This window comes from Poecile atricapillus, chromosome 8 (genome assembly GCF_030490865.1).
Source record: "Poecile atricapillus isolate bPoeAtr1 chromosome 8, bPoeAtr1.hap1, whole genome shotgun sequence".
Classification (NCBI taxonomy): domain Eukaryota; kingdom Metazoa; phylum Chordata; class Aves; order Passeriformes; family Paridae; genus Poecile; species Poecile atricapillus.
The window spans coordinates 21,926,821-21,946,480 of NC_081256.1; the positions used below are offsets into that span (position 1 = coordinate 21,926,821).

Genomic DNA, 19,660 nt, shown 5'->3' on the forward strand with positions numbered 1-19,660 from the left:
TTGAAATCTGGAGGAGATTTATGTGTGATGACAGTCACAATATCAATATTTCTGTAAGAAATGGCTGTGGTGGGGCTGGCCCATCAATATGCAGTTTTATTAATTGTAGAAGGCATCCTCATGTCTTCAAAAACCAGACTGGTCTTAAGATATTACTCTTAATTTGAGACAGTTACCATTACTTCATTAAAAAATGACAAAACAGCAATAAACATTTTAGCTCTTTAATGAGCAAAGATCAGGTCTCTTAACATTGGAATAATATTCGTTATCCAGATTATCTTTATTTCACTCAGTGACCAGTAATATGGCCAAGAAATACAAAGTAATTTTCCATCAAGTAGTATACAATTTTTGTGTGTAATAAGCTTTCATTCTTGAAAAAGAGTAACTGAAAAGAAATGTTTCTGTTACTGCAGTTAGTTTGTCAGAGAAAGTTCTTCGCATTATCTTACAAACTATCAAAATTGCTAGTAATTTGAAAAAATGTAAAAAAAAATCACATAACTTTAGTCTAATAGAAATATAGTACAGGTAAGAGAGAAAGTATTTATCAGGGATGTGCTCTTAAGTCCATCTCAATTATTTCTTTTATATAAATGTACATCTGATTACATATACAAACGTTTTGAAAGGACCATGGTATAGAATTACTGGAAAGCAACAGGGGAATGAAAAATTTTTTGTGATTTTAGAACATTCACTTCAAATCACACAAACATATGTAATATCAAGATTTTTAAATTTCCAGTTGTTGGCTCTCTACCCGTTCTCATAGACCCTCTTTTTCTACACTCTTGCCATCTGGTCTAGAGAATTAATTGGAATGACAAAGCTGATGTATAGCAAAAAGGGAATTAACATTATATTAAAGTATTATAATTAAACTTTGTAACATGCAACATGAGTTGAAACAATAAACTGAAAGGTGTAATCAGAGCAGTAATATTGGGGCATTTTTAAATGGCAAAATGTCATTGCAATTAAATTTTTGGACACACTTTACCTTACTAATTTGAACAAAATATTCTGTAACTAAATCACAGCAAATTATAAATCCTTCATCAAAGGAAATTCCATTATAGTTATTTCAAAGTTAGAAATTATTTAGGTGGAAAGGAAAAAGAACATTAATAGTATACATTTTTTTGTCTGGGATTCATCTCAGTGAGGGTCCACCACTGTATATCTAGAATGCCATAAATACCTTTAAGAACTGTTGCAATCCCCTCTCTTTCACAGGCTACCATGAAATACTGTACTGTAATTACTTTTGCTTCTTTAAAAAACTTCTTTAGGTTGTGCCAATTGATGGAGAAAGCTTCTATTAAAAACTCCAATGGGATGAGAAGAATTTTAATTACGGCTTAATCAGCAGCACAGCCACCAAGCATATAAATTATCATGCACATCGTGCTAAAAATATCCAGTTTCCTTTATTCCCACAACTTTTATACTGACAGCACTTATGTGATAATGTTGTACCTGCCAGGCTGTAAAACTTCTCTGACTGGCAGAATTCAGCATGAGCCCCTTTCTAAGGCCTTAACAGCATTGGTGCTTTGTGTACTTATTCAAATATGTAAATATGGTCTACACAAGAAAACAGGTCCAAATAAAAATTGGTGAAAATTATCTGACATTCCATTAGTGTGTCCCTTGTGCATATTTATAGGTTTTTAAAATTTTCAGTCATAGTTCTTTCCTGTTTGTGTTGCACATGCCTAATTCCATTATGTAACTTAAATCTTCAAAAAATTAATACTTGAATGTGAATGAAAAAGTATCATTCAGGACAACTGCTTCAAGCAATTGCAAACAGTTGGGTTTTTTGTTTTTGTTTCTTTTTTTTTTCTTTTGTTTTGTTTCTTTCTTAAGTTCATTTGATATATGTACAATTCATTTTTTTCAAAACCCCAAATGTTCTTGATATGTATATTCACATAATATTCCTCCATATTTAAATAGTAAGAGTCTTGTAGGTTGAAAGCCAAGTAATCTTCAGTAATATCACCTACTGTAATCCATCAAAAAATAAAGTTTGTTTCGTCTTGTCTGGCTATACCCTGGTTGTTGAGTGTGAATGGGGGTGGGGATGAGGATGGGGCAGAGTATTGTTCTGTCCTCCGGTAAATGTGTTGAATGTGTGTAGGGGCTGAATCCCTGGTATAGTGTTGGGGATCATTGTGATGGTGTTGGGTGTCATTAAGGGGATATCATCAGGAGACCTTCTCATAGCTAGCGTGTAGTCTGGGGGACAGGCGGTCCTAAGAACCACCTCATGTGGATGGATGGACTCACATTCATGATCCAAGTCAGTGTGCTTCATTTGGAGGGACATTATCTCCTCTTCTTGTGCATGGGTGAGATCATTGGTAGTGGTACGTTGTGGGCTACATCTCCTGTGGACGTCATGTCTCCGCTTGTCCTTTTTGTAGTACAACGCTGCAAAGGCCAGAATGTTCAGGAACAGCAAAGATGCGCCAACTGCGATAGTAACGCTCAATTCTGTTGAGTAGTCCCTTTGATCCACTGAAAATGGGCTTGGTTGTTGTTTGGGATCATCTTGCTTGGCTGTAGGAAAGGCTGAAGTAACTGAAACAGAATTTTTCCTTGTGGGTCTGAAAGTATTATCAGTCGATGGCACTTTAGTTGTGGTAGAGGTATACTGTGAAATGTCGTTAAGATTGTGCAGATGAGGTACCAGTTCCAACCAAAGGTTCACTTTATTGGCCCTATAGTGTTCTTTCACTCGTGGTTTTAATCCAATGTGAAGATACAGCTGGTCTTTCTGAGAATATCTGGTCCATGCTACTTCTTCAAAACGATTTGGTTTTGTGTGGATGAATTTTGTGTCTTGCGGCACTGGCTGATTTGGGTCACTAAAAGAAAAAGATATCTCCAATGTTACAAAGCATTTCAAATGGAATTATAACATTAACATAATTAAGATTTTAGACTAAATGTTTAAGACTGCCTTTGGATGGAGCAGAGTGCTATTCCCTAAAACTAGAGGCCTTAATAATCTTGATTAGAAACAGCATTATGCAAAAGAACTTTTCTTTTACACATACTTCAGTGACTTCTCTGGTTCTCCAAAATGTTGGTGTCTCACAGTGAAACCTTGTGCTGCTGAGGGAAGATTGCCTGGGGTGTGGTGCTGTGGACAAATGTCTGTGAGAGACCAGTGTGAGAGAACACTAAGATTTTCTTTGTCTTTTTTGGCAGCATAAAGTCCATACAACTCTGCATTTCCGTTCCTGTGAATCATCTGTGGCCTTCCAGAGGGGAAGGATCATGGCAGAGCACAACTCAGTGCAATGCAGAGTCAAAAATAAGTGGTCAAATGTAACAAAGGTTTTTGAACTCCTGTGAAAAAAAAAGAATTAATGAAAATGGCAAAACTTTCCAAGTTTAAAATCACATATTTTGTGGTCAGAAGCGAGAATTTAAGACAAAATATGCTACTAAAATAAGCTGTATTATCTTTGATGCAATATTTATGTAATTTTCTGTCTCATGGGATGAAAATATCAGTGGTGGGATAAAGACAGGTACTAATGTAGCTAATTTTCACTATATAAATATGTTAAATGCTTAGTTTTACACTTTTCTAGAGTTTCCCTAATTAATTTTGTGTATATTTTAAAATTTCCTTGCAGAAAAGGATCTGCCAAGATATTTTTTCCCTCGTTGTCCTAAAACATGTACGTGGGCCAAAGGACATTACAGTAAACCTAAATACCCAACACAATTCTTAATCTCTTATCCATCCTACAAGTACAGAGGAATTCCCAAGGGAGATAACAAATGGAAAACACCGTTCCATCCAAAGTTTGCCTACAAGACCATTCATTATCTGGTACTCACCCAGTTTTTGCAAAGTTTGTCCAGTACGTCATCACCACTGCACTCAGCATGACATCATTTTTGGAGAAATTACAGGGAAATAACTCAGTAGGACCAATCATGGGGATTCCTAGTACGTAAGGAACCTCATCTCCATGGGCTGCATCCGCCCATGCAGGTACCTGATCTGTCTGGCAATGATGGTAGAAGGCATAGAAATATGTAGGCGATCCAAAATTGGAGTGAAGATCTGCTGTGGCCACCGCTGGTGCAACCCACTGGTGATCAGTAAACAAAGCCAGCAGTGTTTTCCTTCTGGTCTCGGGGTTGTGCCGGTCTGCCCAGTCTGTGTACATGAATTTAATAGTTTCCCTCAATATGTCTTTGCCTTCGGGGTATCCGTATAAGTTATCGACAAAATTAGAAACTGCAAAGTCAAAATCACTGGCTGATATGCCATCTTCGCTATCCACGATGTTTTCAACAAACTTCAACCCTTCCCCTTGGTTAACTCCCAGCATGATGTCATAGTTGAGGAATTCTCCTTGTTCCATCAGGATCTGAGGGTCGTCTGGTATCACGTCGCCGTCGATGACTGGTCCAAAGGCTATGTGGTATCTCGCTGGTTGAATGTCCTGGTCCACAAGTTCTCTGTAAGGCTTCTTCTGTAGACATTCTACCAGTTCTACAGTGTCTGACATGTTGCAACCAACTTTTGTAGCCAACATCCTGGCATATTTTGCAGGCTGAAAGCTAACTGCCCAGCTGGAGAGAGCTGTTCCACTTTGAGCTATTGCTCTTTGAAAAAGTCCTGTGGGGAGAAACATTTGAAAACTACTGAAGCGACCTTGAAACAGCCACACACTTTGAAAGATTCAAAGGAGTTCTTTGAAACAATAGAAAACTTTAACAGAAGAGATACCTGAATCTTAATAGTACTTAAATATACAGGGTGGGGAGATCTGACTGCTGTTGTACCTACAGGTAATGTGCATAAAATAAATGCAGTATGTGCTGAAGCAAATGATTCTCCCTCAATATAGTCCAGCTGAGGAACAGATTTTCAAAAGAAACTCAGGAAAAAAAAAGGAGTGGCATTACCTTATGTAGGACAACACTATCAGATTAAAAAATATTCTTAAAATTAAAGCACCTTATAGGTTGGAGGAAAAGCCATCAAGTCTCTGAATTGGGTTAAAGTTTTAGGTATTGTTCAAGACATCAGCAGCATGCATGCATACAACTACATATTAAATAAATCTATTACACTTTTTAGTGTTTTCTTTGGGATTTCAAACTTGGTTTGAAAGGTGTAGTGCTTTTAAATTGTGTATCACTGCAAAAGTTTATATTCTGGAGTAATAGATGAGGAGGTACCAGGCAGCTATTAAATTGATAAGTGCCTAAGTCAAAATCCTTTCTTGTAAGGAGCTTTTTAAAGGCAGGTTTATATTGATTACACTTACATAAAAAGGGAAATCATGTATTTTACACTGTTTAGCTTTGTAATTCAGAGATTTAAACATATGTTCAGGTATTCAGTTAAGGGAAAGAAAATGATCTGGCACTGCATATAAACATGCAGTAAATCCCAAAGACTTCAGTGCAATTAACTTGAATTTATGCTGATTTAATTAGCACTCTGGACCAGGAATTCTACCCAAAGAAATAGCAAAATATGTTAAAATTTATGTTTTACTCTCCCTTCTGAAAGGATTTTTAAAACATGTCATGGATGATAGCTTCACCCTGTTGTAGTCAGTGAATTAATATAATTATTTTGGTATTGGCTTTAATGCAATCAGAACTTCATCCTTGTTCTAATACTCCTTGTGCTCTCTTTTCATTTTTTCACTACATTTGAAGGGCACTTTGGGTTCTGAAAGAGATTATAAGTCTGAACCTTGTGTAAAATATTGCTCAGAAACTATATTTAGGTAATTTAGATTGTATTTAATAGATATTTAGACTATATTTAGGTAATAGTACCCTTTTTGCTGTTTAGTGAGATTTTTTTTTCTTCATTCCCATAGAAGTTGATTTTGGTATCATACCTTTTGCACAAACTACTGAAAAACACGGACCCTACCTCCTATAGGTCACTCTGGGTAATAAAAAATCGTCTATAGTGTTCAAAAGTTATGCTGATTTAAGATATATGGGTCAAAAGTTTGTTTCACTTGTGCTGAAGGGCACCTGGAGTCATTCCACTGTCTCTGGTGGAGGTGTTTAGGGATGGAGAGTGACACCTGGCCTCACTCAATTCCACCAGGAATCTTTGGTCCAATGCTTGATGAATAGCTGGATACTCCCACTGGAGGAACTGGAGTCAGGGCACTCAGCTTGCCTCAGAAATGTATTCCAGTAATGCACAAGATGGCTTTTGCTTTGATAAGCAACATATTTCTATTGATAAAAACCTCCCTAGGCCCTAAATCAAATCAGAGAAATGCTTTTACAGCCTCTATTGCAGCACCAGACCCTGTAAACTCAAAAATAAGTTGGAATCTGTTGCTGGCAGGAAATGTTTTACAAGCTTCTCAGGAATTTTTAAATCATTCTAGATTGTATTAGGTCCTAATCGAAAAGTCTTCAGATAGGTGTAGAGACTGAAATGTGTAAACTCAAGCCTCTTCTTAAACTTATGACAAGTCATATCCAAGATATTATTTTCTTGCAAGATATGAGTAAAAATAAGAATGAACTTGAGCTATAAACAGCTAAAATATATTTGCATGTTTATAAGGTCAGATATTGAGCTAGTATAAATCAGCTGCAAGTCAGTAGAATTACCACAGAGGATTCAGGCATTGTAATAAATGTAACTAAATGACAAAGCTGAATTTTCACAAAGATGTATTTCATGATAAGTTATAATGTGTGTGGGTTTTTGCATATTGTGTAAATCTAACTTTATTGCTTTATTAAATATGTCTGAACAAGGACAGAAAGTGTAAGCTACGTGTAAGGAAATGCTGATACAAACACTGTGGCTTGCTAAGTGCTACATAAACATCAGATGCTGGATTAAGTAAAAGTGGTCAAGTCCTTTGGCCATAAAACCATCTAAAGAAGTGAAACTAAACATCCCTCCTTGTGCTGAAGAATGCTGACAGAGCTATTCCTCCACTCAAACCATTTGGTGAAAAATGAACAGTATGAAAAATTGTTTTCATTCTGTCACAGAATTCATGGCAGAAATTTGTACCTCACAGGATGGAGAAATACATTTTTATCTGATAATGTGTATGATTATTATTGCTTATGGGCTTCAGACTGATGGAAAGAAGATTTAAATGTTCAATGGGCCACAGTGCTTTGTGACCCTTATTCAGTGTCTCACCACAGTAAATAATAATAATTTGCATATGTTCATCTATATTTGAGAGCACTTTGTGAAGATGGGTGCTTCTCTGCCCACTTGCAGGTGGGTGGCTGTGAACAGCTCCATCTTGAAATAGGCTGAATTCTTCCTCACAACTGCCAAGGGAACCTTTCAGAGGGAAATGACAGAAGCAAAGAGAGCTTCTGAATTTATAGCTTATGAAAGAGACTGCTTGATAATCATAGAATCACACAATCACAGGATGGTTTGGGTTGGAAGGGCCTTGAAGTTCATCCTGTTCCTCTCCCTGTCATGGGCAGGGATATTTTCCATTAGCCCAGCTGGCTCCAAGCCCTGTCCAACCTGGCCTTGGACACTTCCAGGGGTGGGACAGCCACAGCTTCCCTGGGCAACCTGTGCCAGGGCCTCCCCACCCTCACAGAGAACAATTTCTTCATAATATCTGATCTAACCCTGCCCTCTGCCAGTTTGAAGCCTTCTCCCTTGTTCTATCACTACATGCTCTTGTAAAAGGTCCTTCTCCACCTCTCATATGTGAATGTGAACCAACATGAAACAAAAAGGGGTCTGGAAATGTTAAGAAATTACTTTTGTTATTTGAACCTGACCAATTTATATTTTATTTTTTCTTTCTTTCTTTCTCTTTTTTTAATGGCAGATTTAACCGCCTCCAAATGAAACATAGCATACATGGGAGCACGGTGAGTTGTTCTATTTAATCCAAATTTCATCAAAGCATGGGTTTGCTTTTAAAATAAATCCTCAAAAATTTACTTTTACTGAACCTTCTTCAGACCCCTTCAAAATGCCTTGATCTGCTGTGTTGGCTACTTAGTGCCTCAGTTTGTCCCAACAAATTCTGCTCCTGGCAGAACTCTGGCCATGAGCTGGGATATGACAGGGTATCATTTGCTGATAAGAGGCAACACATGACTGTCCAAATATTGTAAATGTGGCATTTTGCATTGATGCCATGTTACACCAAGAAGATTGATTTTAACGCCACATAAAGAGTTAGGGGAAAATAAACCAGGTGTCCTCGTTCAACCTGGAGTTAATTCTTGATGATAAAGCTGGTTTTTAGAGCTCTGATGAAAGAAGATGGTGCACTGACATCCTCAGGTCACAGTGCAGTGAGGTAATGCTTATATCTTGTTCTTACAAGCATCTTCTTTTCATTATCTCCTATTTAAGTTCAGGTAGTTATGGAAGAAAAAAAAGATTACATTAAAAATCAAATTGCAAAAATAGGCTAAAATTTAGACCACAGTCTTATTTTTAACTTGACTCTTTGTAGAAGTTATATTTTTCTCTCATTTAAAAAAGCATAGTGACATGGTCTGAAGAATCTCTCACTTCTATTGACCTCAGTGGTCTTTGTAACATGACTTTGGGGAAATGCAGCTCTTTTAATGTCAGCAGAATTATGTTTTTATGGCCAGTCAATTAGTCCCCCATGGAGATACAGCAATATAAATTAGTGGAGGATTATATGCACAGGGCACAGTGTGGTGTCCCTGGTAAAACTAATACAGATAAAAATATGTGAAAACAGTAAGACAGAAGTAACATGATCAATAAGCAATAGCCATGCAAATGAGAGACACTGTGTGAAACTGTGGTGCAAAAATCATAGAAAGAATAAGTTAGGTGCCTCAAACAGCATGATTTTAATTCCCTGCCACCTGCCTCAACTAGAGAGAAAAGGTGTTAGTTGTGGAATAGGAAAAAACATATAGAAGGAAATCCATTTGCAACTTGGATGCTTTGACAATTTTGGATCATGCATGCAAAACATTCAACCATTCTTTTATTAGATGACGGCAAGTGAACTCCATGCAGTTTCAGACAAAAGATTTCTGAACTAGTTACTTGTTTCCTTCACACAAAATAATAGTTTTAAGCAATTCAGCTGTTAGCCTGAAAAGAGAAACTGTGTCATTTTAGTTTTCTTTAAATTCTGCTCCTCAGGAGAAACTAAACACGCCTTTCACAACTGTCTGAATATAGATGACCTCATCTACTCTGAGCATGACTGACTGATTTTCCAAAAAAGACACCCTTAGGTAGGAAAGAAGAGAGACAAAAATGATGCACCAAGAAAATGCTGTTCAGAAGTCTGCTATAAAGTGTTTCTACAAAGCTCCATAGGAAAAAGAAGAAAGTGACCCAAAATTTAAACATGCACAGAAGAGCTGAGGGAGAAGGAGGCTTGTACAGCCTTTAAAAAGTTTCTTAATATTGAGCTGAACTCAACAGTTCATAGAAACAAAGAGAATATACAGAACATCACATAGTACTAATGGTGGTGGCATGCAGACACCAAAATTGTCAAAATTTGCAACCTGCATAATACCTTTGGTTGAATTGCTCCAACGGTTACCTTCAGAATAATGGGATAAAGTCAACAGATTGACGCATGAACCGCCTGCCCCAGATCCAAAAACAGTTATTCTTAATGGGTCACCACCAAAGAACCCAATATTTTCACTAGTCCATCGCAAAGCTTGAATTAGATCAAGGAGGCCATAGTTTCCTTTTGCTGCTTGGTCCCCAGTGCTCAGAAATCCTGTTAAAGTAAATGAAAAGAGAAGGGGTTAGCAAGGGCTCTTCTGAGTGATCCTGTTAAAGTCTTCCAAGTAAGATTTCAGGACTGTATGCCATTAAATAGCGTGCAACTACATAATTTTCCATTATGTCCCTGGGAGAAATTTGTAATTTTGCTCTCCTCCTGAAATAAAAAATATTTGGTATCCACTTTTTTGGCCATGACAAATATATGTAGCAAAGATGAAGATACATCCCAGGCAAAATACTCATTTAAATCTTAACAGGTCATTGCTTGTTGCTCCCAAGGACTTTGTGTTGATTGTACTGAGTTTAAGAGTTTAGGAAACAGATAAGATGCAGTGGTTTTGTAAATGATTTGATCAACTCTGTGTTGCTTTTCTGTACTTGGATGCAGCCATGAGCTTTGCATGTGCCTGAGATGCAGTAATTACACTTCCCTGTAGACTCTGTTTGATCCTGTCCTGGCAACTCATTGTCTTTTACTTTTTTCTCTGCCCAAAAATGCATTTTATGCCACAGGACAAGCCAGGCTGAACAATGGGAGCAGCTCTCAACTCCCTGAGCTCCATCCCATAGTCATTAACCTGAGTTAATTGAATCTACATTAAATGGATAAAGACAATTTAGGTAGTTTCCATGACCCCTTAACAGCAAAGAGGTAAGAGCTCAGGGGTAATCTGGAGAGCACTACAATTGCTCCCTTTTATTCCTGGAGGAAAAGTGTTGGAATGTGTCAGGTGCAGGAACGACTGTTCCACACTTTACTCCCAGGAGCCCCTTCACATTTAGCACTGCTGTTACTCTTGTCATTAGAGCCTACTGACTCTAAAAGATGTACAGCAGAAACTCTGGAGAAAGTCTCTGTTGATAAAAGGCATTGCTTTTGGACCCCATTTGTTGACATTTCCAATTTTCTCAGCTTAATAAACAAATGTTTAAATACTACCAGCATTATGAAGTAGTCCATACCTCCATTTGCATATCAAACTGATTTGATGCTCACTAAATCGTGTAACTGCTTTTCAGTACATGCTTTGTAGAGAAATGCAACGATTACAACAATTATTTCCACATTAATTAGATATCAGTGGGTCTTCTAGTCTCGTCAAAGTTCTACTGATTCAACTCTCTTGAGTGCAGACAGCCTACTCAAAGGAAGTTTACAGTAGTTTTGCAGACAAATGGCTCTCAAAGGAGTCCTACTCTTTCATTATGACAATAAAAGCAGCTTTCAAGACATTTCTAAGAAGACATATGTGCGTATACCTCTATGTAGCAAGGACTTAACAAGAATACAGATATATATGTACCTATATCCATGGATATAATGAACATATCATTTCTTAATTTATTATTACTCTGATTTGGCTTCAAATGACAAGGTGCATTTGATGTTCTGCCCTATGTACAGAGACATTTATACCAACAGCCCTTCTTTGCTGTAAATGGCAATGAAAGCTCACTGGCCTCACTGCCTCAGCAGCTGAGCAGCTTTGTTTGTGTAGGTCAATCCTGATTTTTGTAACCACAGAGAGGGAAGAGGAAAGTGGCATAAGGTGCCAGGCCAGCAATTTTCCCACTTCCAGACCTAATGTACCAAGTCTAATAGACATACTTCATTCGTTGTGTCTGTAGTAAATTGTTTCACAATGCTAGACTTTAAAATAACCACTCTTCTACAATTGAAACCTGCCATATTTAATATCAAACTGCATAAAAAGCAAAGTAGCAGCACTACCATAGAAGAAAATACGCTGTTGGTATTCAGGAGAAGCCTAGAAAGGAAGACATAGTTATAATTAATTCATTCATTCTCACTTTACTATTACAGCTCAGCACTGAGTTGAGATTATGATGATGTTATTTTACTCTGCTTCAGGCTCCCTGTGGCCAGAGGGTTGGCGTGCATGTGGAACATGGCCCCAGCACAATCCTGCCTGCACAGGAACATTCATTCTTGTCTTCATGCTCCAGTAAAATGTTGTTCCCCATAAGTAATTTTTAAGGACACGGAGAGATGATGTCTTTGAATACCATGGCAAATGAGATTACAAATCTAATGAAAGCTCCCTAACCAGTGTCAGTGCCTTTGTCAGCCTGCTTGGAGCTGAGGGATGGTACCGGGGACTGTGATGGAATTGAAATGTAGGAATTTGTGGGAACTGCAGGATCCTGTGGCTGTACACCCTGGAAAAGTATTCCCCTTTCTTTGCATAAGTGTATGGCTGTGGAAATTCAGTGACAAATCAGTTAATCATCAAGCACACAAGTGACTGCACTGATTCCAGGGATCAGAGGGCCTGGCAGTCCCCGAAGCACAGGCAGAGATGAGATGAGAGCACTTACAGCAGCAACCAAAACTGTGACATAAACATGTCCCTCTTTGCTTTTCTGCTTCCCCTGGCTTTTAGGTTCCCTGAGCCTGGTCAGGATCTGCTCTCAGCAGAGCTGCAACTTTGCTTCAAAGAGATCCAATAGATTTCTCAAAATTATTCCAAGGCATTTATTAGGAAATTAGATGGTGGGGTTATAGCTGAGCTACACCGATCCCTCTGAAGGAACACAAAAACTTTCTGAAAAAGTTGTTTTCTTTACTCTGTGTAATATGCAGCACAGTAAAAACCATAAGAATTTGCCTGGAAAAGCAACAGATTAAAATTATAGACAAAGATTTAGGGCAAGCCCCTGGTGTCAAATCAGTTCATATCGAGTCCCATAGCTGTATGGGGAAATGGGAAATTCTTGGGAGACTATAAATGCATTACTTTTAAAGAACCTTCATGAATCTCCTGTTGCTAAAAGTAGATATCAGAAACCTTGCATTCAGTTCAGGGAATGTGCCAGGAGGGGGAGCTTTCAGTTTATTAAAAAAAAAAAAAAAAAAAAGAAAAAAGAAAAAAGACAGAGCTAGTGATATTCTCCTCATTCATCTATATTAAACAAATTATGACTTGTGTCCAGAGCAACAGCTCTGATGCAAAAGAAATATCTCACGCCTCCTCAGCAAGAACCACACTGGCTGATTTCCATATCTGCACAAGATGGATGATGATTGATGTTGACTTTCATGACATGAAACGTTTCTATCTCATTTTTCAGAAGCATAAGAAACCTGTTAATATCACCACCTGTTCATGCCTTTTTTTTCTTGTAAGCAGTGGTATCAGCATGGCTTAGGAGCATTCAGAATGTCATGAAACCAGAGATGGGACTGATAAAACAGATGAGGTTTTTCTTTCCAGTTTGTGGCTTTTTTTTTTTTTTTTCCTACTGAGAAGTGCCTCAATACAGATAAACTCATGGAACTGAACATCTGGAGGGAAGTGTTTTAACACCAGCATCATCCCCAGCCTGTGGGTGCAGGTACTTCTTCCTATTTATCACAGAGATAAAACAGAGATTGGAACAATAGGTTTTGTCTTCATCCCAAGAGGAGCTTTCAGTGGGTAATGGATATAGATACCATACATTTTGGTGTATTCCTATGACACAACCATTATACTATCTAGTTATTAAGCTTGCAATTTTCAGACACTGAGAGAAACCTGTTCTTGCTGAAAAGGTCTTGTGTGTCTGAAAGTTTCTTTGTTTTTAAATTGTATCAGCTAGTCTATTAAAATATATTATCTCTTTCTGCACATACTGTCTTATTATTATCCTTGGATTGCCATCTCACCAAGAATGCTGCTATCATATTCTGCCACCTTTTGCTCTTGTAAAAAGAGGGAAGTAAATTATTCCTTATTTCAGTTATTCCAGGAAGACATTTGCAAAAAACTTAGTTTTCCATTATTCTCTAAAAAGGTCAGATTGAGCTAATTTTGTTCCATAATTAAGTCCTACTACTGGAAATATTCCAATCATCAGCTGAACAATTGCTATTTTATATTCTGAATGGAGAGGTTATCTCTTCTTTTATCTCCTCCAGAGGAGCAGACTCTAATAGAATTATGGAATTGAGGATGTGGTCTTTTGTGAGTTTAAGAAAGAGATTTATTAAGCTCATTTGGACCATTTCTCTGTTACATGTCTGTTAGACAAATATGCAGAGAGTGCCACAACCAGGCCCTCTATTTTGTATTAAGATAAATTTTTATGCTTTATAGGCTTATCTGCCTGGGTAATGATTTCTGCTTGCCATTCAGATAAATCTTTTTCTAATATGATTCCAGCATTTTTTTAAAGAGTAAATAAAATAATGGACTTGGGAAACTTAAAATACTTAGTTGAAAACCTTAGGTAGTTTGAATTATTTTAACCTCTGGCCTAATTTGAAGATTCAAATTAATGCAGAGAGGGAGGCTAAGACAGAATTTTTCCTAATGTAAGGGACTGCTGCAACCCAGTGATGCAGTGAGAGGCCAGGTGCAGGCTGGTGGGTATGAAAATGCCATTTCACATCACAAGAGACCCAAATCATCCCTCTAACAAGTTCTGTCCATATGAGTGTTTGATGATCCAGTGACCTTTGTGGCTTAAAGGAAGCAAGGGGCAGAATGTCTTGCTGGACACACACCAAAAAATATCTGCCTCTGAGAAAATACACAACAATAAATGCTGCTCTAAAAATAAAGCACAAGAGCATATAAAAACTGGTCTGACATGCTTAAAGGGCTTTTTCCAAGAGTTGTGTCTCTGAAAGCAGTAACACTTAAGACTTTAATATTACCCACCTGTTTAGGCATGTGTTATAATAACTTAGCTAGGTTTCCAGTTACAATTCCCTGTGCAGTCAAATGCCAGCTTTAATTTTGTTAAAAGCAAATGTTAGATGGTACAAGTATAAATGCACCAAAGCATAGTGGAAGAATACAGAGTAGGTTTTGAGGGAAGAATTTGTATTCCCTCTGGATTCATTGCTCAGGACTTTAGTTCAACACCTTCTATTAATATTGAATGGTAATTGCCATATACAGAAATTTTCTACTGCCCTTTAAACTATACCTACTCAGATAGGAGTGTGAGCAAGATAAGCAAATTTTAAGAGAGGTGGTTAAACTTAAAGAGCACGTTTGTTTTCATCTTAGTCATCTCTCTAGACTTCACATCAGCTAACTAATCTGAATGATTTACATGGGCAGCAGCACTGTGAACGTTAATGTATATGTGATATTCATGAAGCACAGGATACTGCTCCTCGCTTTGCTGACCAGCACTTCCTAATTTTAATGACATATTTTAGGCATGGAATGGGGATAAGGTGGCTAAAAGGACTAGGAACTCCCACAAGAAAAATGTAAGAGAATATGAACTATTCAGTGCATGAAAAATATTCCTCTACAGACATCTGCAGTGTACCTCTGCCTGAGAATCAGACAAGCAAGTATTCTGAAAATGCTGCTCAAGCAGGTGTTTTGTATGGAATTCATTTCATACACAGAAAAGTGATTGCAACATTAGCAAAGTTCTTGTCTGTTTTTGTAGCTGCCACATGTATATTGGTAATGAGATTAATGATTTCAGAAGTGCAAGATTTTAGCTTAACTCCATGAAATGTGAATAGTACCATGCTGCATCATGATGCACTCTTTCCTGGCTGTTTCAGACCAGAGAATCACAGAATCATGGAATACTTTATGTTGGAAAAGATCTTTAAGACCATTAACCCAGCACTGCCAAGCCAATCACTAAACCATGTCCCCAGGTGCCACATCTACACATCTTTTAAATCCCTCCAGGGATGGTGACTTCCTTGGCCAGTGCTGCTGCCCCAGCAGTCAGCCTTTGGAAATTCCCAACCATTTCACCAAACTAAACAATTTACAGGGTTGAATCAATAAATACACAAGCTTGTCAGTGTAACATTTGGCATTCTGTAAGTATGCATGGAAGAAAGTGTGTGATGAGCTATGAACTCTGATGTGCCATTTCAGCATTGGACTACTGTTGCAAATTTTCACACTCCTCCTAGGTACTAAATCCTTTGAATTAATATTAATGAAGTTGCCCCTACAAAAGGGGTGGATATCAGAAGAAATTCTTGCCTGTGAGGCTGGTGAGGCCCTGGCACAGGTTGCCCAGAGCAGCTGTGGCTGCCCCATCCCTGGAAGTGTCCAAGGCCAGGTTGGAAGAGACTTGGAGCAACCTGGGCTAGTGGGAGGTGTCCCTGCCCATGGCAGAGGGTTGGACTAGATAATCTTTAAGGTCTAACACAATTCATTCTATGATTCTACAATTCTCAGCATCCTGTCGATGTTAAAACAGATTATAAATCCATCATTCCTTGAAGTCTGTGAGAAGAGGCTGACTGCCTTTAAAGTTTTGGTAAAAAGGTGATAAAAGTCTGAGAGTGCTTTGAAAATCTGTATCTGCCTCTTTTTCACATTGTCAATGCTCATATCCCACTCTGCCTTTTCTGTCATGTTGGGACAGTTGTGGGGAGGCTCTCAGATTCTGGGTATTTTCTGTGTGCATGACATTGATATTTCAGCCTTGTCCCTGTGACAATCCCATGGCTGCACAGGGGGCTGTGGAATGGGGCAGGGGAACAGGGATCAAAGGGGCTCTCTGCTTGCCAGCCCCTGCTCCAAGTACAGCACAGCCACATGAGACACCAGCTCTACAGTAACTTATTATAGATGATCTCTGCTAAAGTCAAAGGAAAGGCTGATAACAATCTCAGAGACACTTTGAGAGCTCTATAAGCAATGGGGACAGTCCACTAGATGAGATCTTTAATAAAGATTTCTGGGTGCGCTGTAAAAGCAAAAAAGAAAAGGAAGAGGCGAGTCCAGTCTCAGAAATACAGCTGTAGATACTAACTCTACAAGATTTTAACTGAGATGTGCTGCCACATATTAGAAAGGAGAAGTGAGCCTTAAGAACTGATGAATGACATTATGGCATGGGTGGACACAAGAGGCAGCTGGAGTACCTTTGATTTGAATGTGCCCTCTTCTTTGAAAAATACAAGAAAAAAGATGGGGTTTATGACAGAAAATAGCAGATATCTGTGAATATTCTCATTTTGGAAAAAACAAGAAATTCTATTGCTATCAGAGAACATCTGCTTAAATGCCTTCCACAAGGTAAAAATCATAGGTATTAGTACATGGCTGGGTCATGCTCTAGGGCAACTCAAGTTTTAGTTTAAAGTATTTAAAAGTTGCATATAAAGTCTTCACAGGACGTTAACATTATATTGCAAAGTAATCCACTAGCAGTGGTCTTATGAAACACTATCTGAAAACTTTTACAATAATATAAATAAAATCATCCCTAAAAGACAGCATGGACAACCCAAAATCTTACAGGATGATGTGCAGAACAACAAAAATCAGACGTGGGCCGATCCTTTCAAAATACTCAGCCAAAGCCCAAACGACAAGGAAAGGCTACATGAGAGAACAGAGAAGTCCACAGCCAAATCCAGCACTTGTCTGTCCTACTTGGCAGAAGAAAGCAATGCCCCGAGGGAGAGATTCTTATCTTTACCAGGATTGAGTGCGCAGCTGTTCCAGTCCTCCTTGCTCAAAGTAGTGCAATATGCAAAATGAAGCAGCCCACAGCACATTGCACCAAATATCTGCCCTTTTCCACGGTCTCTCAGCACCCGAATTTCCAGCAGCAAGCTCAGCAAGCAGGCATTAAGATATGCTGGCCTTTTGTGTAATATTCCATAACTTTTAACTTTAGATGACACAACTCAAGGCAGCAGCTACAAACCCAGTAGAGATTTTATAGAGGAGAGTTAACAAATATCAATGTTCCTAATGTGCAAGGCTTTTAAGCTGAAAACTGACCCCATAAAGCTCTACTTTCCATTTTCATTCAAGATTTGGGCAAAATGAGTTCATTATTTGAAGATATCCCAGATGGGACTTGAAGATCTTTCTACCCAATATAGCTGACAAATTTTTCCTGTATAATAAGCTGTGTAATATGTGCAGCTACTTAGAACTACATGCAGTTCACATCACTTAGGCAATATATTTTAATTGATTATTACATGCCAGAGAACATTTTTTCTGAGTTTAGCCTGGAAATCATCTTTAGTTTATAACACTCTGTCTCCATATTAATGCCTTTTTTTCCCCAATAATATCATGCTGTTTGTCAGAATTTTGACTATGTGGTAAATGAGAGAAAGGATGGGTTTAATTTCACTGGAAGGGAAAATTCATACTTTAGAAATAAAATTAAAAAAAAAAGAAAAAAGTAAAGAAATTAAGAGTTCCATTGAGAGGGACAGAACCATAATTTTTGATTCTTCTTCCCAGTGTTGAGATTTGCAATGAGGGTCCAATCAATGCTAATATATATTCCATGAGCTGATGAAAAGGAAGTCAGAAATCTTCATGTAAAACTGTATATGCAAATCACTAGTTAGAAGCCTAGCAGCTATTTGGAAGTGCAATCTTTCAATCAGAATGCAGAAATTATGGTGCTAATTTACTGTGAACTCAAATCTCCTTATTTCAAAATAAATAGAAAAGATTAATCATTGGACCAATTTTTGAAGAACTCCACTCAGTATGTCATTGCTTGCATTCTTAAATCACAACTGGAGGCCTCTGGAATGTGACTGTTGAGATAAGATTCAATTCAGGAAAGTTTTATGAACAGTACAATACAGGTAGAGGTCACAAAATCCTGTCTTTCTTTTGAATGAGTTAAACAACACATCAGACTTAAATAATCAAGATCTGACTTGTGTGGCCTGCTTAGTGAAGACAGTACTGGGAATTTTAATAAGTTTTAAGAAAGTCTGAGAAGCTAAACTTTTCTGTCTTCCTTCTTTCTCTCTTCCTCCACCTTTCCTCTTCCCTTCTCTTTTTGCAGAGCTTAATCCTATATAATCAGCATCAGCATCATTCTTGGAGTTCTGTTATTTGTGTGGATTTCTCTCTGTGTCCACCGTGCTCCTTGAGATAAACTTGGGGCACACCCTCCATTTATCACTAAACAAATCCTGGGGAGCACGTGGCAATATTTCAACCCCAGTGATAACACCCTGCCAGCTCTCTCCATCTGCTCTGGGGGTGACAAACCCCCTGTCCTGCCTGTGCCATCAGCCCCACGCTCTCTCCATCTGCTCTGGGGGTGACAAACCCCCTGTCCTGCCTGTGCCATCAGCCCCACTCCTGCTGCCCTGCTGCAGCACCACGAGCAGTGGTAGCTCAGAGAGCAGGAGGCTGGGAATGTTCTTACTCAGAGAAAAAGACTTTGGCCAACAGTGAGAAAGCCAAGAAATATAGCAGGTTTTCCACTTTATACTTGCTGGCCTCTCAAAGTCTGTGGGCATTTTATCAGTGGCAAAAGATCACTCAGAAGAGCAAACCAATTAAAAGCAAACACAAACATGCTTTTTGACCATCTGAGCCACGAGGGAAAGCTTGGGGAGGTCTGTAACAAAGATGTGTTGTAAACAACTATTTTAATCCACAGGCTTGTGCTAGTGGGATTCTTATGCTGTTTTCATTGCTATTAACTGAACACCAGAAACATTTGTAAGAGCATATATGCTCAGATAGAGGCATCAAATCTAATTTTCTGGTAAATATATATCAGTTCTGGTAAAATGTGAAGTAAGAATTAACTGCATCACCATAGGCCTGTTCTTTTCCTACACAGCATCCTGCCTCTCCTAATATAATTTTTTGCTTTCTGCTGTGTCCGAATTTCCTATTCCAGACAGCAAGGTGCTTTATTTCTTCACTGTGATTTTACTCTGCTGCAACGTACATTTTGTGTCTTAAAGGCAGGGAGCTGAAGAAGAGTCAAGGATGGGATGAGGGTAGCTGTTACAGAGATGGTAACTGCCATTTACCCAAAAAATGATTGCTATTAAACTATTCCTCCCCAGCAGAATCCTGAGGGATTTGGCTACTGCTGATGGTACAGCTGTTAAACAAAACAGTAGGACATAAAAGATATGTATTGATTTATAAATCA

At 38.3% G+C, this 19,660-nt stretch overlaps 1 protein-coding gene across 1 annotated transcript in view; it reads right to left on the minus strand.

Annotated features, from left to right (window-relative positions):
• Positions 1 to 264: 264 nt before the first annotated feature.
• Positions 265 to 19,660, minus strand: part of NLGN1 (neuroligin 1) — a 305,713-nt gene continuing 286,317 nt past the window's right edge. Inside the window, exons 5-7 of the mRNA XM_058843989.1 lie at positions 9,579 to 9,764; positions 3,871 to 4,660; positions 265 to 2,882 (exon numbers count right to left, since the gene is read on the minus strand). Of these exons, the coding sequence (XP_058699972.1) occupies positions 2,060 to 2,882; positions 3,871 to 4,660; positions 9,579 to 9,764 (1,799 nt within the window). The 3' untranslated portion in view covers positions 265 to 2,059. The remainder of the gene's footprint in view (positions 2,883 to 3,870; positions 4,661 to 9,578; positions 9,765 to 19,660) is intronic.